This window comes from Limulus polyphemus, unplaced genomic scaffold (genome assembly GCF_000517525.1).
Source record: "Limulus polyphemus unplaced genomic scaffold, Limulus_polyphemus-2.1.2 Scaffold1623, whole genome shotgun sequence".
In the NCBI taxonomy this organism is placed as follows: domain Eukaryota; kingdom Metazoa; phylum Arthropoda; class Merostomata; order Xiphosura; family Limulidae; genus Limulus; species Limulus polyphemus.
Window position 1 is genome coordinate 25,198 of NW_013667233.1, and position 23,662 is coordinate 48,859.

General features: G+C 33.0%; 1 protein-coding gene across 4 annotated transcripts in view; it reads left to right on the forward strand.

Moving 5' to 3' along the window:
* Positions 1–1,749: 1,749 nt before the first annotated feature.
* Positions 1,750–23,662, forward strand: part of LOC106464344 (GPI inositol-deacylase-like) — a 151,206-nt gene continuing 129,293 nt past the window's right edge. For all 4 annotated transcript variants that reach the window (XM_022392034.1, XM_022392032.1, XM_022392033.1 and 1 more), the window contains exons 1-5: positions 1,750–1,896; positions 8,340–8,407; positions 10,499–10,519; positions 11,116–11,269; positions 19,051–19,093. In XM_022392034.1, coding sequence (XP_022247742.1) covers positions 1,765–1,896; positions 8,340–8,407; positions 10,499–10,519; positions 11,116–11,269; positions 19,051–19,093 — 418 coding nt within the window. In that variant the 5' untranslated portion in view covers positions 1,750–1,764. The remainder of the gene's footprint in view (positions 1,897–8,339; positions 8,408–10,498; positions 10,520–11,115; positions 11,270–19,050; positions 19,094–23,662) is intronic.

A 23,662-nucleotide genomic window follows, 5' to 3' on the forward strand; every position in this document is an offset into this window, starting at 1 on the left:
CGGAACGAAGTTACGGAAAGTTAATTAACAAACGGAGACGTAACAATATGAATAACGACCTGGATAGTCTCAGGTGTATATGCCGCTTTTTTAGCTACCCAGAGCGACCCAAAGTCGAAAACCGGCGAATAGACAAAACCGATATTTCTTATTTTTCGTTCATTATCGTCTTTCTTAAACAGGCCTAGCGCTTACCTAGTTTTAGTAGTAACTATAACTCTACCATCATTTGATAGAGCAAACCAGTCTTCAAGATCTTTGACTACTTATTTTATTGTTATTATATGTAAAATTTAAAAAAATCATAATTCTGGTGTAAACGATGTTATTACCACTCGAAGTTAGTTTTTTTTTTTTTTTTACAGAAATATAGTGTTCCTTTTTAAAATCTTAAGTACTGGGTGAAACAGGAATTACCACACAATAATAGATGAACATCAGATGACTGTAACATGTAGAATAATCAATGTTTTGTACACTATACAATCGGTGTCTTTAGGGAGCCAACCACTATATTACTTATGAAGTGGAGTAAAAAAACCAATACACATTTAGGTCATCAAAAACTAGATATGAAGAGCTACTTGGCATAGTCGTATTATCTCCGGTGTATATGCCACTTTTCAGCTATCCAGGGTGTCCCATAATCGAAAACAGGCGAATATTCAAAACCAGGGTTTCTTATTTCGTTCATTATCATCTTTCTTCAACAAGCCTACCGCCTAACTAATCCTAGCAGTAACTATAATTTTATCATCATTTGATAGAACAAAATAGTATTCACGATCTTTGATTACTTATTTTAAATATTATTACTCTACGCAAAATTTATAAAGCTTGATAACCTGGTACCTCCCGTACGTCATCTTATAAAAAAAGTAAACAAACAGTTGTTAGGAAACTAATTTATCGGTAAATAAAAAAATATGTTGGGCTGGTTACTGAACTTGCAAAAAGGAACAAAACAAGATAGGGATGAAAGTGGATATATCACTTATTCCGGCGTATGACTACATAGCAAACTAAGCCGTCTCGACTTTACATGGAGAATATAATTCCTGCATTGTTGACTTCCTCACAGGCAAAACAAATAGAATCAGAACTTCGAATCGTAAAATGTTACTCTGTTATAAAATAGTCCCAAATGTAATATTCTAAAGTTAACTAAAGGAAAGGTAAAATGATGAAAGCTGAGATTCTATTCAAACATCGAACTTTCGATAGACAAAGTAGGAAAGCCAGTAATGTATGGATTTTATTCTCCATGTTCAGTCGAAACAACTTAGTCTGCTATGTGATCATTAGATGGATCAAGTGATATTTTCACTTCCATTCCTTTCTTGTTTGGTTCTATTTTTCAAGTTCAGCAGCCAGCTCTACATAGCTTTTTTTTATTTAGCGATATTTTTTTCACCCAATACTTGTCAAACAAATATAATGTTAAAATCGATTTTCCTCCTTCAGAGAAAATTCATAATATTATGATGAAACTTTTCTGTTATTATTACGTAATCTTTCTATATGATGAGATTTTAGGCATCTGTGGAATTTTTTTTTAACTGTCCGAATTTATCAAAAATGTGCAATGGAATTATTATAATATTTAATACTGGGCGAAAGAGAAGATAACACCTCTAAACTTTTCAATCACTAGTGTTAACTCGTAAACGATAGAGGGCCAAGAGAAACATGTGAGAAAAGCTTTGGTGTTGCTACGGATTGTACTTAGTTACACTTACGGCGTCGTACTAAAGCAGCCCAGCAATGGAGAAATGGAAGTGGGCAATTTCGCTTATATCTTTCATATTCTGTCTCACTGGCCTCTTTGAATATCTGACACATTTTGAAGCAAACAGATGTGAAATGACATACATGTTTGAAAAACCGCAGTATATTGTAAGTTTTCTTTGGTGGTGTAAAATCAGAACTAAATAAGGATACTACAGATAGGTTTAAGTTTTAAATTAATGTTATTCACTTATCTTTAACAGTTAATGAAGTAATGTCGAAAATGTGTTATCGTTACCTAGTAACGTTTCAGTGTTACTACGTTAGACTTATTGATTTATCTTTTTGAGAATTACAGGTCGGCGTTTTGTTAAGTTTAACAATAACATTATAACAATGAGACAAGAGCTTACTAATTTAAAGGTTTAACAAGATCTTATTAAATGCTTTTCAATGTTTTAACACCATATTATTTATTTTTGAAATGTTATATGAAAATTACTACTGTATTATTCAATAATCAGTTTTTTCGTATTATAGGGCTCTATTTTGTTGTATCATATTTATTGGGAATTTTGAGGGAAAAAAAATAACCATAGTACTTACCTTTGAAGCAAAGAGACAAGTTGTAGTATAGATATTTTACATCACTGGTCAACTTCTGCACAAAGTACCAATTAAGTTTTACTTGTAAGTCATTTGGAGTCACTGTTTATGAAATGTTGTCAATATCTTGATGAATATTATGTTGCAAACTCATGTTTAAAGATATAATTGTAAATATTTTATATTTGTGAACTTCGTATAAAATTTACCAAGTATTCCATTTTGACTACAATACATGGTGCAATAAACATACAATTAACATGTTGCCAGTGAAATCTGAGCTGCTAACTGCATGAAGTGGTTGTCTCAGTTTGGTATTTAGGTTCTTATAAGATGAGAACTCATTACTGCTCCTGGAAGTTAAGATAAACTGTCTGGAAGTGAGGTTGTTTAAATTTAAAAAATCTTTTACAATTTAAATATAATTGTCATTTGGTCAACTGGTGGAATAAATTGTTTTTTCAAAAGAAGCATGCTGTTGCTTAACTCAAAAACAGGTGTGGTCACAACTGCCATATTGCTTGATATTCCATAGTATAACAATACAATTATTAATATTTTTTTATTAATTTTAAGCTATTACATAATATCTTATTACTAATATTAGTTAACAATTGAAAGAATATTTCAATTCTCATTATGTTATAAATTATAAATAACATTCTATAATAGGGTTTGTTAAAATATTAATAAATATATACATAGATATCGTTCCTATAGATCTGTGTATGGTAATGACAAAATTTAAATCATGTATAAATTCTCAGTTTCATATATGTCAAATGTTACTTTAGACTTATATTTTATGGTTCATGTATTTGTGTGTGTATATATATATATATTTTTATTGGATTATATATACATTGATATTTTTTTAAGCTAATTAATTCTTGGACTAGGTTGGCCTAATGGTTAGCTCATTTGGTTGTGTATTAGAAATTACAAGAATCAAGTTTGCTTTATGCCTATGAACACACTCTGTACCTTTAGCTGTGGAATTATGCTATACGGTGATCTGTAGTTGACGGTTGTTTCTGACTGGATGCTCTCCTTCTGCTCAGTTGTTTTAAATATGGGATGACTGTACCTGAACCTGTCTATGACCTGGTCATATAGCCCATTTGTATTAGATGTTGCTCAGGTTGAAAATACCAGAAACTAATGCTTATTAAAATGCACCCAAAGATATGCTGGGCCAATTATTTACCACAATGTTGTCATTGGCTCAGTATAAATTGCATAATTAACATAATCACTATAGGATATAAATAAACTTCTTTATTCTAATCTTAAATACTCGTTTCAATATTTGTTACACCATATAGATTTAAAACTATATTTGTTATCTCTAAACCTATTCAAATTTTAACTTTCCTTAAACCATTTTTCCACTTTAGTGACATTTGGTTTGTTGTCTTCGTAGCCCTGTTGGAGAGATGCATTTTAGCAAGGTCACCTTAAATATGCTAGTGGATTAAAAATAAGTAGAACTTGTCCAGTAGCATAAGAGCTTGTACACACACACAGGCTGTGCTATTATTCAGTGGACATCTAACTGCTATTTTGCCACATATGAAATGAGACACAGGTTTATATTTGTTCTTGTAATTTGATATATTAAAATGAATTAATTCAGTATATACTTTAGCTGGTTATCAGATTAGATAGATTAAACACATTAACATTTAAATCATTAAATAGCAATAAATACATTGACCCAATGTGTAAGACAAAATATATGAAGCTTTACTTGTGAAAGCTCTGTTTTGGCATTTAGTAATTTGCCTACTTGGCAAGTTACAGGCCCACACTTAGGTGTTCTTGGGTTAAGGGGCAAAGAAACCACTAATAGTAAGTATATCTAACTGATGACTGAAAGCAAAGTGATCATAGAAGTTTCTGTGGTTTGCCTGTTACTCATAATTACGACTAATTATTGTTAATTCAATTTTTTATTAAATATTTTAAAAAACCCTTCTGGTAGAAGTTATAATTTCTTTATACAATGTATGAATCATGTATTTGAATTCATTTATGTGGAATATGGGTAAAGTGCTGAAAAGTTTGAAGGGGACTATGTTTTTAAGAAATAGCCAGCAAATGATAACCTCAATATACATATAAATGAGAGTTTTGTAGTTTTCTGAGAATTGAAATATATCAGATTAAAAAACTACTGATATAAGTAATTTCTAATGTTTCTTGATAGGATATGCCACAAATTATTGGGAGTATTATCAACCATAATAATAAAATCCCTTCACATTCAAATATAGTTGTATTTTAGGGTTCTACCAGTGTGCAGTCTCTGAACTACATATCACAAGATTTTATTCTGTTGGTAGTGATAGGACTGGAACCAAGCTTAAAAAAGAAAATTCAAACTTCTTAAGTTTAGGACATTGCCCAAATTAGTTTTGAACCATAATGTTTTTGAATATTTTAGGTTAGGTTGTATTTTTTTGTCAAAGCTTGTATTAAATTTATTAACACTGATGTAGAATTGATGAAAAATTGTGTTTCACTGATGTAATCCAGTTCACACTGTAACATTTATTGTCAAGCAATCTGCTAATATAAATAGTGTCTCAACCACTACTTTGTCTGCTGTATCATAGCCATCTTGATGAGCTCTGATATTACAGAAAAAGCTTTTACAATAAAGCTTTGGAAAAAATTAAAAAGTAAGCTAGAGAAATTTTCTTTAAGGATAGATTCTGAGTTCTGAAAGATAGTGCTAGTAATAAAGACTCAAAGCTTAGAAGATATAACTTTTACAAATCTTGGTACATGTTTGTTTTTCAGACCTATCTCTGTACTATAGAATTTATTATGGAAAACTAAAACCTTATGCAGTTTGTCCTGATATGGTTAGCTGGCATATTACTGTAGTATATGCAGTTCATGTTGGCATTTTTACAAGTTTATGGCTCATGAGAACTGTTTAATTGTTTTACTAAACATGAAAGGTTTGAACTCTACATTGTTATTTAACGATCTCAGTTGGCCAAATTGCCTCCTTTAAGAACAACTCTATACTAAGCTTTGGTTTGTGAAGCTTAAACTATTATCGCTACTTTTCAAGTTCTTATTTCCAACCTATTTATTCCTCAATTCAGACAGGTTGCATTTAACAATGAGAGAACACCTGAACTCCAATATGAACTTACCTCCTATCACACAAAACTATCTCAATCTTCTTTCTTCCCTTTAAGCATCAGTCTATATACCCCACTAATTCTGTGTCACTATTGAACATGTACATAGCATGTGACTACTCTCCACCAATAGTATTGCACCACCTATATTGATGCAGCTAGCTCTCTCTCTGCTATTTGTGCTCAACCCTTAGTTTCTTAGTTGGCAAAGCATTGTTTAGACGTGTTTTTTGCATGTGGCTTCTGTGTACGATTGTGCTTCTTTGCCATTTCAAATCTTTTTTTTTTTCAACAGTTTTACTGTGTTAACATTCAGTTGTTTCAACAATTTTTTTGGCATTTGTTTCTTGTTACCAAATTATAAGAGTTCTTAGTATGAATTTACAATTCAATGTATCAACTATGGAAATTCCAGTTACAGTTAAAAATGCTACAGGGACGATTTCCAAGGAATTGGGTTAAACTTTACCTGAAGAGGAGATACAGTCCTTAAATCGCAGGGAGCTAGATTCATATGTTCAGTTGGCAATTTCTTCTTTTTATCTTGACAATATTTCTGAGGAAGAATACAATGAAGGAGAAGACTATTTGGACTTTCTTTTTCCAGCAACTTCTTATCTTGGACTGTCACATTCTACACCTCTTCAGATGTTTTCCCCTTCCATTTTTTTACAGCTAGCTAATCAGGTCTTCAGTTGATGCATTTTCTGGTTTTGCTGTATGTTTGAGATGTGTTTTGCTAGTTTTCTTTTTCCTGCTGCAGTTGCCATACTGGCACATCATTCCCTTTGTCCACCTTTCAAAAATACTTGGGTTATAGGGTTTTTATTATTTTGTATCAAGACTTCTTGAACCTACATGTTTTTTGACATCATTAACTTTCTCTTGTGTGATGTTCCTCTGGACTTCCCACCTCATCCTCCCCTTTTTCTTCCAGTGGAGCAAGGGAGTCCTTACCTGTTCCCAGTCACTGGAGTGGTGAACCATAGAGGCTTCCTCCTAAGTGCATTGTTGAATTTTAATTTGCTCTACATACACATGATTTTCCACTCAGTGAGAAGAGGACAAAACTGGTTTCCTTCTTTCCATTTTCCCTGAATGATTTTTCCCAGGTGGACCACTGTTGGTTGGAGCAGGACCAGCCTACACTAGATCCTCCTCATAATACCAGGTTCACGATGACACCACCCTGCTCCTATGGTTGTGTGCAGTAAAGGCCCCTCTTCTCATTAATTCTGATTGCAGGAGGTTCTTTCTCTGCACCTGCCATTGAGGTTTTTTTTGGGGGGGGGCTTCATTTGCTTCATAATACTGGCAGCGGGGCATGTGTATACTGTTCTTACAGTTGAGCATACATTTTATCTCCAACTCATAATTCTGGATGCAAGATGTCTCTTCCCTGCATTTATTGTTGGGTGAGTTATGATTTTAGCTCATAATACTGGTTACAGATATTGCCCTCTTCATACGGTGGAGTTGAGGCAAACCCACGACCCATAATGCTGGGTTTGGTTTGTTGTACTTCTTGCTCTTATTGTGGTTTTGGGAGTTTGTCCTGTTTTATCTGATTGCTAACTTTTTCTTTGTAATTCTGGTTGATTGACATATGACACTCTGCTTATTTATGTTTGAGGTTGATGAGTATATGTAACACAGTCCACCTGACCTAGCCACTATGTTTATGTTAAACAATATTTCTTTTTGTTTGTTTTGACCTCAACCTCGTAATGCCGAGGACGAGTTATGGAACCTTGTCTTTCCTGTTGAGTATCTACATAGTTCATTCTGTTTATATTTCACTATGTGTTGCTCCTCTCGGAACAAACTGCACTAATGCACATCCATTTTTTTTCCTCATGTATAAGATCTATTTCCTGCTTTTAGGGTGAAAAGCATACACATTCCAGAAGTAGTACGGTACCCTACATGTGTGCTTCGGTTTAATCTCAGAGCACAACCATTCATTCTGGGTGGTCGCTTTCCACTTGGTTTCAGTGTTGACCGCCTACACTGACTTCTCCACCTTTGCAGTGTGGGATTCTAGCTTTATGTGGGTGGAAGTAAGAATGTATTGGAAGTTAACATTTTCCTACACTGAAAATATATTTCCGATAGGTACTTACCTCTTATTACACGCTTCCCACCTTTCCTCCCCACTGTCGGTGTTCTTCCTTTAGAGCCTGCCAATTCTCAAAAGTGAGAATTGAACAAGAATATCAGATAGAGCTAGCTGCATTAGTATGGGTAGTGCAATATTATTGGTTGAGGGTAGTCACATGCTATGTACCTGTTCAATAGTGGCATGAAATTGGTGCAGTATATAGACTGGTGCACTGAGCATTACATTTTTTTCAGCAATTCTTAGAGGGCAGAAATAAGATCAAGATAGCTTTGTGTGAGGGGAAGTAAGTACCTATTGGAAATACATTTTGAGTGTAAGAAAACATTAACATAAAGTTGATCCTAATTCCAGGAAACAATTCTGATAGCATAAAGCCCCTTTTTGTAGCTTAAGTTGCTTAAACTAGATATTAGTTTTGTAGCCCAATCTTTGTTACTTTCTAACATACCTCTTGTGAAGCCAAAACTGAATGTTAATAAACACAATACAAGAAAACAACAGAACGTTTTGTTAAGTGGACTGTTCAACTTTAAAAGTGAGCCTGGGAAGAGCTTTATTGCTTGCTCTGCAGAAAATAAGGTCCACCTTTTAACAGTATTTGAGCTAAAGGTTTTTTGGAATGTTATGAATAAATATATATAAAAATATTATAAATATTATTTGATAAAATGTGTATAATATGTGTAGTAATATTTTAGAATTTACAAAGATGTTTGTTTCCTTAGAGAATTACTATGCCTTCTCCTGTAATGCACAAGTTTCCAAGATACAAATTGTTCATATATGGTGAAGGGTAAGTATACTGTATTGAATTTATTTGATCTAGACAAGTTATATTTTCAAATTTGCTAGATTCTGTCAGACTAAATAGTCTTGTTTCATTTATAGTTTCTATTACTTTGTAATCATCATGACAAGTTATCAAAAATTGAAATTTCATCAAAGTTATACAGTTGAAATAGTTGTTGCATGGAGCCATTATGCAGCACAACTGCTTTATTTTCATTATAAAATGTTATACGTGTAACTTAGCATACTTATACATAACTCATACATTTAAAGCTTTATACATGTACCTTGTACATATAGTTAAGTTTTACAGTGATTTTGTTTGGAATTATATCAGGAAAATTATATTTCTTAAGCATATGAGCTTTACTCGTGCCAAGTTTTCAAGTGTAACAAATTTTACATCAGTCTCAAAGGTTATGAATCCCAGATATTGTGGTATATATAAACACCTTATAGTTTGAGTTTTTATCATCTTATACAAATGTAGCATTATTCTAAATTTATATGTTACTTCATAGTATGTGCACATTTCATATAACACATGTTCAAGAAAGTTGTTAACTTTATTTCATTCTAGCTAATTTGTTCCTTTGTGATTCTCTGGAGATAACACATGTTCAGCCCATGGGTAGTTCTGCGTCCTTTCCTAGTATCATGAATACATGTATGTGATACTTAATCTTAGAAAAATAATTTCAAAATTTATTTTTATTTATACTAATCAGGCTCCAGTGCCTTCCATAAAATCTAAATTATGTATACACTGAACACAAATTAATTTTGCTAGTACTAAAATTTAATCAATCTACTTTCATTTTAATAAAGTGGAGAAGATCCTTTAAGTATTTCTTTCTTTGATTGCAAAAGCAACTTTAAATCAAGTTACACTGAAAACCAAATTTTGAGTCTTAACACAATACATGCATTTTATTTCAACCTGATACCAAAAAATGTATAATGTGGAAGACCAATAAATAAAGTAGATCAATCAGTATTCCTGTTTGAATAAGTGTTTTTTTCTACCTTTGGACTTTAGGTAGGTTTCAGTGTTGATGTATAGTATCTTTTTTTAGTTTTGATTATGATTAATTGTGCCTAGTAGAGCTATTCATTATATGTACTGATGGATGAGTTTAAACATGTACTACTGAATGTGTAATATTGTATTAATGAAAATTTTAATGATGAAGAGGTCATTACATATTTTGGTTATATTTAAATGTATATAAGAGTCACTTCATTAATCATTAGCTCAAGTTTTTAAAGAAAGGTGGGGTTAAAATTGTTTAAAAAAATGGTGTTAGTAAATCAAAACAAATCTTGTATTACATTTTGCAAGGAAAACTAAAAGAATGATTTTGTTTTAAAAAAAATTGAAGCTTATATGAGTAATTTTATGACAAATTTGATAGTTTTGTGTAATTTGTTATGGAAATTTGAAAAGCAAGAATTATAAATAAATTCAAAGAAATAAACATAACGCTTGTAAGGTTTACATGGTTTTGATTATGGTAAGACTTTTTTGAACCCTATTATAATATTGAATAAGCATTTCTGTTCATTTTCTTAATCTATTTGTGGAGTAAGAAGATTGTACTTTATATAAAATACCTAACTTTATACCACACAATGTCTTTCAGATAACAATATCCAGAAATGTTCTTGATAGTACACCTACTATGATTTGAACTAATGTTGGAAATTAAAATATATTTATTTTGTAAATCTTGAGTTGCCACCAGGTTAGTAAGGGGAAGGGAATGATCAATGCCCTAGATTTTGTAGAGGATGTAATAGGGAGCAGCAGTGGTCACCCTCAAGTTTATAATTCCAGTGAGGACCAAAATTAAAAAGAAAATGTGTATATTTTATAGTGTCACTAGTTACTCAATAATAATCATAATACCCTTCATGTGTAAATGATATCTGACAATTTCACATTTGCTGAAAGTCATTCCATCTGTCAAAAATAAGTTTCTATACCACTGATTGTAACCAGTTTGTGTGGTAATAATAAGGATGCATGTGTAGATAGTCTTCAGTTGACATGATTATATATTGTGTGTGTTTATTTTCTTTCTCTATTTCACAGGAGATATGCAGAAATCTTGAGGTAATTAGACTTTTTTATTATGAATTAAATGTTTTCAGGATTTTAATTAATTTCTTTAGATGGTTTAATTATAATGAATACAGCTAAGTTGAATGGATGGCAACTGCCTGTTGTAGAAACGCAAGTGTAGAGGATGACGTTTCAAAAGTCTTCTGCCTTTTGTCTTCAGGAAAGTCGGAAGACTTTCAAAACATTGTCCTCTACACTTATGTTTCTACAACAAGCATTTGCCATCCATTCAACTTATTTTCATCATGAATACTCTGCCTAAATAATCTTTCAAGGAATGGTTTAGTTATTTTGATAAAATTGTCAATTTTAATTATTTGTGAATTTACACTTACATTTAAAGTAGATTGAAAATTATTAGTCTGCTTAATTGTTTTTATCTAATTGAGGTATGTTTAAAATAAAAGAAAGGCTTTCCTTTTATGTTGTCACTATTTTATTCTTAAACATAAGCTAATTTGATGCTTATATACTATTTATTCAGTGAAATTACTTCTGATTTAACTGATCTGAGAACTATAGTATATTATGCATAATGTACTTTATGAGCATATTATATTCCAAGTGCAACTTAATTTTGTTAACAGAAATGGTCAACTGGAAGGATTGCCAGTATTGTTTATACCAGGCAATGCTGGGAGCCACCGTCAAGTTCGATCATTAGGGTCTGTTGCTCTACGAATGGCTGAGTCTTTGAGGTCACCGTTTCATTTCAACATGTTCAGTGTAGATTTGAATGAGGTATTGATATTTTGTACAAGTAATAGGTTACTATATTTTAATTATAGTGATTATTATTTTTTTTACTTGCACTATATATATATATATATATATAACAGGGCCGGATTTGGATGAAGAGAGGCCCTAGGCTATCCCACTTGTGAGGCCCCTTTCAATCCCCCACCCTCACGACTAGAGGAAGATAGAAAAGTGCTTTAAACAAAATTCAGTGAAGCCGAGGATGATGACGGGTGTTTAAAATTCCGCAATTCACAATTCCTCCTCTAAAGGACATAAGATGTTATTGTTAAATACCGTAGTGACTGAAAAAAAATACATAAATGTTAAAATTAACATTGTGAAAAACTTTTGCAATAACCAAACTTTGTAAAGATTTTGTGGAATAAGCAGGAATTTTTAGGAAAATGAAATTGTAAGTTTACTGTTATATTCTTTAAAAAAACCTTGAGCTTACAAATTTAATTGGCTGGGAAGTGTTAATAAGATGATCTTGACTACCTGACAGTGAGTGTGGCACTTTTAGATCCTACTATATGTTGTCATTAAACAGTTAGTTTTAAAATACATATTAAGAAACAAAGAAACTACAATCATCAAACACACTAAGACTTAAAAAGTTTTTTTTAGCCTTCCTCATAGCAAAATCATTCAAAAGTTTATCAAAATTTGTTTGTCTAAGCTTGTCACTTTCAATGCATAGAATGCTCAGTGTGGACAACCTCTCTTGAGACATTGTGGCCCTTAATTCATTTTTAATTCTCTTGAGTCTTGAAAAAGACCTCTCTCTCCTGAGCAGTTAGTGACCATTAAGCTAAGAAATAGCCGCATGATTGCTCCCACTTTAGGGAAGGCCATCTGAATTTTTTCCTTGTACGTAAGTTGATAAAAGTCTATATGAGACAGAGAGTGCTCTTCTGTAGGCCTATGGCTCTGTCTCACGTACAAGTGAAAGTGCAAATATTCATCAGTAAGTTTCAGGTCAACATCTGGGTATGCTTCCATCTACAGTTCAACACCTTGCTGAATTTCTTGCTTAGATGCCATCAAATTAGCAATAAAGGAAAATATTTGTGTAACATCACTGTACACAGTAGCTCTTCTTCTTAAATTGGCATCAAGTGCATCTAGCAAAGGTATAAAGGATTTTATCCTAAACTTATCTCTTGAAGAGAGTTCATCTAAGGCATCAGGACCAGGTGCATTTCCGTCATTTCCTTGCCGTTTCCTTACTCTTTGTCTCCTTGTGACAGTTCTGTAGTTAACATTTGGCAAGGTGGCTTTTGCTTGTTGCTCAAGCTCATCAAAATCTTTTATAACTTTGCTTAAAAATCCTGAAATGAACTGTACAAACATGCACAAGTACTCAATAACAGTTCTGATTTCTGAATGGCTTTGCTGACCTTGTGAAAATGATGTAGCACACGGGTCCAAAAATGCAGCAAAACACAAATTCCAGTTCTTCCATTTTCTGTGAAAGATTGTTAGCTTGAAGCCTGGTATCACCCTTTTCATTAACATCAGAGTACTGAAGTTGCAAAAATGATTTTAGAACTGCCCATCTCTTTGTGGAGGATGAAAAGAAGGTATAAATTTCATTGATAAAGCCATACAAGTTCACTGCATCAAGGTAGCAATCAACAGCCGAACGGCCCACTAAATTTAAAGAGTGACCAGCGCATGGAATAAATCTTGCAAATTTGTTTTTTCGAGTATTTTTTGCTGCATACTGTTGTACCTACCAGCCATGTTGGCAGCATTGTCGTAAGACTGCCCTCGGCATTTTCTAAAGTCAATTTCAAGCTCACTAGTCAGATAGTTAAGCATTAAATCAGCCATGCCTTCTCCTGAGTGGTTTTTAGTTCAAGGAAAGTTAAAAATCTCTCACTTGGTAAACCGTCTTCAGGAGATACATATCTGATAATTAAAGTCAATTGATCAGTATGTGAAATGTCAGGGGTGGAATCTACTGACAAGCTGAAATATCCAGCATTTTTCACGTCGCTCAGAATTGCGTCCTTAACTTTTTTTTGCCATGAGCTGAATCATTTCCTCACATACAATTTTCAACAAATAAGAGGTATTTCCTGATCCGGAATTTCTATACCGATTGATATGAGCGAGTAAAAATGGATCAAATTTTGCTATCAGTTCTAAAAGACCAATATAATTGCTGTTATCTGGAGATCCAAATTGTTCATTGTTTCCTCTGAATGGTAAGCCTCGTTCTGCAAGAGTGCATATTACAGTGATAATTCTCTCCATGACATGCCGCCAGTACTGTTGTTCTGCTTTTATTTGTTCCTCTAGCTTTGAAGTTAATGTTTGCCCTCGCTTTCTTATTAGGTAGGTCAACATGGCATTCCTGTGCTTCTTTGAGTTTTCATGAGTTTGGATAAGATAGAAGTTATGCCAATCATCAAACCCTTCAGAAGCTAAAGCTGTAGCAGAAGATGCAACGTATGGAAAGAGTTTACAAACAAAGCAATAAATCCGGCCTTTTGAGGGAGAATACACAAGCCACTCTCGGCTATATGTTTCCCCATTGACTTTTGTTGAATAAAAAAGAGCTTTTGTGCACAACCTGGACTGCTTTTTGTACACTCGCTTGGAATTTGAAAATGGTCCACAACAATGCTGAACTTGAGAGGGGCCCCTCTCTACACAATAGGATATTTCCTCATGAGATAATTCTGTCCACAAACCAACGTCTGTTACAGTAGATCTATGTTTGGTATCATCTATATCTGCATCTGGAATAGCTTGGACTTGGCCAACCTTACCAGGTGTGAGCTGAACATTCTGACTATCCACATTATTTTCTTGTGGCTTTTTAGCTTCTCCCTGTCCAGTAAGTGACTCTTGAATTAGTTCTATATTTTCATTTTGAGCCGGCATCATGTCTGTTTCCTCATAATCAGCTTGCTGTTCTGCGTCCTGCTTCGATGTTTCTGTTTCAGGGAGGTTTTTCTTCTGGTTGAATGCTAGTAGTTGGCTGGATAGCTCCACCACACTGATTTCCTTGTGTTAGTATTAATGTCTCTGCTTCACCGCTGGCACTGGTGCAAGAAAGCAGTGATTGGTCTTAACTTCTTTACCATATCATTTTCAAGTTTCTTTCTCTGGCGCTTGCTAGCACCACTTTCAAATCTTTTGTACTCATGCTCAGATTAGAATCTGAAAATAAAAAGTAAAAGTAATTTTTAACAGTTATAAAAGAGACATAAAAACAGCCACCGACAATAAAAAGCCACCGGGCCCTATCTAGGTTGTCTGAATGCATATGAATTGAAATGAAAGAATACAAAAAATCAAGAAAATGAACAGTATTGAGGAAAGAAAATAAAATTATAACTTTAAAAATTAACAAGTTTGAGAACAACCACACGCATACACCATTTGGCATTGCGAGAAAAAAAGGATACAATTATATATTCACACTGAACAGGCCATCCATCTATCTACTCCCATCCCTTCACCAGGCAACTGCTAAGTCATTTCATGCAGAATATTTACAGTTTGTGGCCAAGTGGCCGCATCTACCTTAATATTATTCAACTATGTAACCAATATATACGCATATACACATACATGCATGCATGCATGCATATACATATATACATCTATACATATACAAACATATTTTACATATACACACATACATATACATATACGCACATACGTACATATACATGTAACAACTGTATAACAAAGCAGTTGTTAATATGCTACAATTAAAGACCAGAAAGGCCTGTCATGTTTACTATTTAGTTGTATTTCCTAAACTAGGAGAATTTGCTCTTTAGGAAGTGAAGACTGCACTAAAATTATTATTTAAGGCTTCGACTATCTCACTATTATTTTCAAGTATCCTGTCGCTTATTTTTAAAGGTCCTATCCTGTCTTTCATTTTGTTGTTTGCTTTATAATACTTAAAGAATTCTTTTGGATTTTTATTTTTGTTCATCGCTAGTTTATCTTTCCCTTTTACTTTTCCGTATCATCCTATTTAACTCATTCCTTACAATTTTATAAGCAATACCATCCTCTTCCCTTTTAGTCTGTCTATATATATTATATTTTTTCTTTTTACTATTAATTAACCTGCTTATATTTCTATTCCACCATAAGGGCTTACTTTCTTTATTTTTACGAATAGATTTGTACGGAATACACTCTCTCTGAATTTTATCTAACTTACACTTAAATATTTCCCATATTTCAATACAGCTTTTATTTATAAATTCATTGTTCCAGTCTATTGCAGCTAAGAGATTCCTGAACTTGATAACCATATACAAAATGAGTATGCTTTTTCCTATCGTTAACAATGACACAACAAATCAGCGTAGTTTTATTACTACCCTTACTGATGAAAACAGCAACGTCCTCTGCGGCTCTGCAGATACTTGCACAGCTGTGTTTTCGACTTATCTATCTCACTCCTTTCCTGGAAGGGCAAAATCAATACAGAAATCAATGCTAGTTTCGAGTTATTGGCTTAAGACAGTATTATTCTGAAATGGTGTGGAAGGAAAATTACTGAAAGGTAGTTTAGAAACTACAGTGCATTATGACAGCATGTGTAAGAAAGGCCTATGACAGCGTCAAAAATATTATGCATCTTTTTGCCGGAAGCCCCCTAGATTTTGGGGCCCTAGACTTCAGCCTGCCAAGCCTATAGGTAAATATAGCACTGTATATAAATAGCCCTTAGTGGCTCAGCAATAAGTCTAAAGACTTATAATATAAAAATTAGGTTTTGATACTTTTGATGTGTACAGAAAAGATGACCCATTGTGTAGCTTTGTGCTTAACAATAAACAAATGTGTGTATATATGTATATTCATACGTTACATACTATATAATTCAAAAATACAAACTTTCCTTACTTTATCTTCTTAATTTATCAAGCTATCCATATAGTTTGGAAAAAACTACTGTTTTACTTGTACTTCTTATAATGACATTCATATTTTTGTAGTGGAAGAGGTAAGAAAGGACTTTTTTGTAATAGAGCCATCAAACTTTACATCATACAGAATAAAGTTCCACTTATACTTACATTATTAGTAAAACTATATACAAAAATTGATTTAAATTAAATTTAAGTCACCAACATTGTTTAAAATGATAAAGATGTTTCTAACTAGAACACATTTGTGATCAATGTGGCTAGACAAACTCGATGCACTAGGCCACAGGTGTTTTATTATTTAAATGAATAGCTGATCAATTGATAACTTATTCTTATGAGAGTATCTATTCAGAGTAATATCCTGAGAGAAAATATTTATTCAAAGTAAGATATTGATACAGAATATATCCCACACCTTTTCTTCTAGTGGAGCATGGGAGTCCTTGCCACTTCCGATTCCCAGTTGTTGGAATGGTGGACCATGGAGGTTTCCTCTGGAGTTGGACTTGTATGATAAAACAAACTTCATAGCCATTTGTATCCATTCTATGAGAAGAGGTCTATTGTCATTATATTTCATATTATACAATATCATAATATGCTGCATCCAAAGAGCTTCTCCCAGATGTTGTCTGTCCAGATGGACTACATTTGCTTTACTCAATCAAACACAAGGCACTTCTCCTGGATGTTTTTTTCCCGGGTAGACCACACTTGTTGGTCATGAAAATAAATTTTATGAAAGGCGCTACCACTGGATGTTTTCTGCCCAGATGGACTACATTTGCTTTACTCAATCAAACACAAGGCACTTCTCCTGGATGTTTTTGCCTGGGCTGACCACACTTGTTGTTCACAAAATAATATTTTATTTATGCAAAGCACTTCCACTGGATGTTTTCTGCTTGGGTGGACTGCACTTGACATAATCAAACATAAGGTGCTTCCCTCGGATGTTTTTGCCTGGGCAGACCACACTTGTTGATCTCTAAATGACATACATACAAGATATGACACAAACAATTTTATGCAAGGCACTTCCACTGGATGTTTTCTGCCTGGATGGACCTCACTTGTCATAGTACATCTTATCACGAGGTTCTTTCCCCTTATGTTTCTTGTCTGGGTAGACCGTACTTGTTGATCTCTCAAAATATTACATTCAGCATATAAATCGGTTAGTTTTATGCAAAGGGCTTCCTGCCTGGATGAACTGCACTTGACGTACTTCAGAATTTCACAAGGCCAGTTGTTTTTACTTAGGCTGACCACACTTGTTGATCACACAATCTGTTACGTATAATATATATTAAACAAAAAATACCATTCAAGGGGCTCCCACTGAACGTTTTCTGCCTGGATGGACTGCACTTGACACACTCTGACGTGTACTAAGGTGCTTCCCCTGGATGTTTTGCCCGGGCTGACCACACTTGACTACTTTAATATAAATCCAAAGCACTTTCCCTTGATGTTTTTGCCCGGGCTGACCACACTTGACTACTTTAATATAAATCCAAAGCACTTTCCCTTGATGTTTTTGCCTGGGCAAACCACTTTTGGCCTATTCATATATATTTATAGTTATTTAGCCCTAGCCACATATTCTTATATCTGCTTCCAGGCTGCTTCTTCAGATTTGACTATAATTGTGTCACGTGCTTATGCTCAGTTCATATATCTTATGTACTGTCTGTTGTCCATGGACAAAATCTGTCTTACATCACATGGTGCCTGTCTATTAAGTTCCACCCTATGTATCTTACTTTGTTCATTACTGGGAGAAGAACATACCAGTTGCAGAAGTAGTGCTATACCCAACAGATGTGCCTCCTTTTATAATTGTGGCACACCTGTTCTTTCACAGTGGTTGTTCTCTGCTTGTATGATTCCTTTTGCACCTTCACTGGCCCCTTCACCTTTGCAATGTGATATTCTAGTTTTGGGTGAGAAGAGGTAGTATCATTTTGAAAGTTAACAATTTCTAACACTGAAAATGTATTTCTGATAGATACGTACCTCTTCTCACCCACCTCCTGCTCTTCCTCCCCACTGATTTGCTGGTGTTTCTGGCTTGTATCTGCCAGTTCTTGAAAGTGAGGATTGTGCTGAAGTTGTAGAGGGAGCTACCTGTGCTAGTATAGGTGGCACAGTATGATTGGTGGAGGGTAGTCACATGATCAGCACATATTGCATCAATGGTGCAAGAGTTAAGGGGTATAAATGACTGGTTTACTGTTGAAATAATTTTAGCAATGTGTAAAGGGCAAATCAAGGTCGAGATAACTGGGTGACAGGAGGTAAGTACCTATCGGAAATACATTTTCAGTGTTAGTAAATGTTCATTTTTGGCTGTTGAACATTCCAAGTTATTAGTTAAAATATAAACAAAAAACAACTATTTTTAACTATTAGAATTTATATAGGCTAATTGTTTGGGAGTTAAATGTATTTATTTTCAAAATTATTATTTAGGGTTGATTTATATTATTTTAAATGCAAAGTTAAACCAATTTTCTTAAGTCACTATATACTTTGAATAAATGAAGTCTTATTCATTGCACAGACATGCATGAGCAGTACTTTCATGTAGACTTTCAGGCACAAAATTTAATGAAACATCATAATTTATTACTGTCTTTTTCTAAAATGGTATTATTAGCGTTAATGACTGAACTGCTTCGTCACATTTACTGGGTTAAAATATTGTTATTAATTTCAGTTGACATTAATTAACTCAGGATTATTCTCTGCATTCTTTATGCCTCATGATTTAAGATCCTTGTTTGAGATAATATATGTTATTACCCATTATTTTGTAAATTTTGTCTGTAAACATGAGTACATTCATTCTTTTATCTTCAGGAACTCTCAGGTATATATGGAGGAGTATTAAATGAACAAATTGGTAAGTAATTTAATCATATTTGCCATGTCTTCCTAACTTAACTAGTTAATAATTGCATTTGTGGAGTAATGATTGTAGTACCATGTGATATTATTACCCTCTTACTGTAAAATGTTTTATTCAGAAGCTTATATTCACATCTCTGTACAATAGAAAAGCTATTAACTCACACTACTGCTGTGAAGAAATTTGCAAATGTCACAAGCCTTGAAAGAAGCTCCCAGCCCTACACATATCAGTGTACACTATGTCAGGCTATGATGTAATCATCGTTATACTTCAACCTCATCCAATAAGAGGCCTCCATGTACAATAATCTCCATGAGCACTAGCATTAGAACATAGGCTCATTCTTTTCTTGGCACTGCTTTGTTCAGTGTGTGTTTTTTTCTTAGGAATTAGTGGTATTTTTGTGTTCATTGTTTTAAATTTTACCAATTGTAATGTAATATTTCTTTCTTAACTTTTCTTGATTGTGAGAAAACAAAATATGAAATTTTAAACAATTTAATTAGAAATTTATTTCAAATGATTTTCAATTTGATTTTTTTTTCTTTTGATAAATTTTATTTTGGGACCTATGTCTCATTTTATGTTGGAAGGTGTTTTTAATAGTACTATTTCTATTTGTCTTAATATGTATGAGTTTCATTAAGTACTCTTCAATATCATCATTAGGCCAATAGCCTAGGCCTATACAAAAATCACTTTTGTAGATAATCTGGATTATAAATTCAGGTTTCCACATTTTTGAGGTTTCTGGAGATTCTCACAATCCTCAACAGGAATCATTCAATACTCTAATGGTGCCTGGAAGCACTCTGACAGTTAGTAATGTTACCACCAATGTACTTCACCTTCTTTTAGAGGCTTTACGTCATCATTATCCTGTCAGCCATCTGTGTCCACTTTGATTTTTTGCCTTTTTTGAACCAGGAAGCTCCACCAAGTTTCTCATCCTCTACAGCATATGAGTTTGCCTCATCTTCTGTTTCTAGTCCTTTTGTTACTGTCTAATGTTTCCTTCATTGAGGACTGGCCAATGTAGTTCTTAGAGACAATTTGTTTCTGCAACAGCCCTTTAGTTCTAGTTTTGTGAGGACTGAGCTCTCCTAGTTTGTACAACTCCCTTTGCCACAGACTACTAGTTTCTCAGGTTTTTCCCTGTCCTTATACTCTCCACCTCATCATATTAGAATTTCATAGAAAAATTCCTAAACCCACTCTTAGGCTTTACTTCAATCATATGTCATTCCCACAAAGATGAGAGTTAGCATCCTTTCATAGATCTGTCCCACTTGAACTAGCTTTGGTTTTTCCTTGGTTCAAGATAAATGGTTTTCTCACTTTGCAGTGAGTACTCTCCCAGGATGTGAGTGACCTAAGTTGAGATTTCAGTTGCTTTCTCCATATCCCAATTTGTCAGCCCACCTTTCATTTCCTTAAGTTTGTCTTCTTTTCTTGGCACTGGCTATGACTTCATATATTTCTCATTGGGTCTAGTGGGCTCTTACTCAGAGGCCTACTGTTTCACTATTTTATGGACTTTGGCTTCTACTTGCTCCATCCAATGTGGTTTTCACTGGTACAACTGGTGTCTTTCTCAATTCATATGCAGGGCAGGTTCAGCTTATTCCTGTATGTCTTTGAGACATGTAACTTCTTATTCCAGGGCAATCTTGTTTCCTTGATTTCCTTCACAAGAGGATTTATCTCTTTTAGGGGCTCTCTCTTCTCCTGGATGTGCCCATACATGTCCCCCTTAACCCTTTCACATCAACCACCTTACGTTCTAACTAGATTATGTAACTCTCTCAAACTTGTTCCAAAAATATAACAAAAATATAAATTGTTTACAATTGGAGAGGAATGCAGTTTCAGAATAGTAAAATATTTAATTTTTCTTCTATTTCTACTAAAAATTCATTATTTATTGTATTTAAATGCACTCAGATTCTGAGTAGTTCAAGTGGAAGGTGATTGTCTTGTTTAGTATAAAAACTTTTTTTTTATCTTACAGTTTTCAGATTTTATTTGCATAATTTCTAGAGCCTTCTAAATGAATATCAAAAGTTTTTTTTAAGGTAAATGTATATATTTTCATTCTTAATTTTCTCTGTCTTATCACTAACTGTAGATATTATCATAAATGTACAGTGCAATGACATGTTTAAATTAAGAAATAAAAATATGTACATATCTTTTAATGCTGTTGAATAATTTTAATATATCTTCTTTTGGTTATATTTGTAATTTCAAATCTTTACCCTTTCACTTATAGTTTATTTTTAATGTTATATTTTCCTTTCCTGTCCTTAATGGTTTATTACTTTTTCTCCACCCTGCTCAATGGGTGCCCTTATGGCATATTACACTATTCAAGTAAGTTAACCTTTATAAACTGAGGTAAAGCTTGGATTATATTAAAAAATTATTAAACCTTTAAAACACAAATTTTAAAGCATAAATGATGTATAATTAACTAAAATATACCTAAATACAATTTAACTGTTTATCTTACTAATATGTATCTAGGTGAGAGATAACACTAAGTGCTAGCAATGATAAAATCAGCAAACAGTGTTTTGGCTGTTTAATGTACTTGGTAATGAATATTGCACACCAGTTTTAATGTAACAGTTGGGGGATTGTAGTTTAAAAGGAGCACTTTCTGTTGGTTATAAACATGTCAATCAAATAAGTACATGTATTTTGAAATAACATGTCCAATTAAAAGGGTGGGTGTGGCTACTGTCAAGTAGTGAGCATTATTTTTTCATATCTCCAGTTGACCTGCTACAATTTTAACTAAGAACACATAAATAGCGATGTACCAGTAGGTTCAGTCTAGTCATACATGTACAGTATACATGAGCTATTATTCAAGTAATAGAAACAAAACTTTACAATCTGTGATCACTCATGTGTCACATGACAAAAAACTGAAATTTATATATTTTTATTCAAAGGTTTCTTTTGAAAGAAAGGAATTCAAACTGATATAATATAAAACTTTGAATTATAATTAGTGTACATGATAATAATAATTTCTTTTGAATACATTGATAGTAAAGTTGTTGAACCCTGTCACCATGAGTATCCTTTACTGAGCATGACACAAGGTTTTTGTGTCTTACATTCAAAATTTTATTACTCTACTTTTTATTTATGTTATACCAATTAGTATAGCATAAAATCTTAGCTAATAATCTATATCTTAATAGTATGTATGTTTTAAGAAAATCCTTAATTTTCCTTAGTGTGAGAAATGAGACATATTTCCCTAGGCATTCTCTCTTCTCTATTTTCTTCACCTCTCCTCCAATAAGTATAGAATTTAGTGTAAGTTACTCACTATAAAATCGTCATTGCTCAGACAAATCATAATTTTTATAGCCTTCAATTTGGTTTGGTTACAGAGCCATCAAATAGGAAATCAGACCTTCTTGCCACACCCACCTATCACATCCTCTCTTTCACAATTTGTTGATAGTTCTCTCTCTTACGTTTTCTTATATATTACCTTTAACGATTAGAAAGCTAAGGTTTTCATCTATCAAATGATGTATTATATTATGCTGTTTTATGAACAGAGAATTGTCAATTTCTCAGTTAGTACAAGCTTCATTCCCATTAGAAAGATAATGACTAGCTTGGGTGAATTTGTAATGGCTCTTGTTGCACAGTTAGAGAGCCAGAAAAATTGTTATAGTTAGGGAAAATTGTCTGCTTTTTGCATGTTATTATTCTATGTTCTTTATTGCATTATTTAATTAATTAAAATTATTTAATGCATTACTACCATTAGTATAAAAAAAAATGTAGGGTTAAGTGTCATCAACAGTTGACAGCAAAAAAAAAGAAGACGCAGGTAAATTCTTTATTTCATGTTTTTTATTTATTTATTATTATAAAAGTAGTTAAAATGTAAAATTAAGGGTCTCTTTAAGTTAGTTAAGGTTAGATTAAGTAAAATAAATAATAGTATAATAAAAATGTTTCACAAGGCATGCACACAAGCAGCTCATGGGCTCCATGTCCTCCAAGTGATTTACAACTTATAATGGCATGAATAGTAGTAATTGTTCAAAGGGCAATCACAGAGCAATAAAATAATATAATTTAAGTTTAAATAGATATATACTGTTACAAGTTTAAAGCTAGTTAGGATAAATGAAGGTAGTTTCATGTTACAATTTGAAGTCATTCTAGAAAGAAAAAATGGTAATTTAGATTTATTTCAATTTTTATTTGGTGATTACGAGGTTGGTCAAATTGACCGAAACCATATAGAGTTAGGGTAGAGAAAACAATGAATAAAATATAAAGTTTTACTGAAAACAAATGTTTTTAAATATACTTCAGAGGTTTAACAGATTACACAAATGATATACACCTGGAAAAAAGTTAAGCACCCCCGTGTTTTTTTCAAGTGATTCAGATTCGACGTTCTTGTGACTGATTATAAATTACCATTCAATCTAAACGTGTTTATCAAATAAAATTATGCATTATTGGGCACAAGAAAACAAGATTATCACCGTAAAATAACAATTTTAATTTTACTAT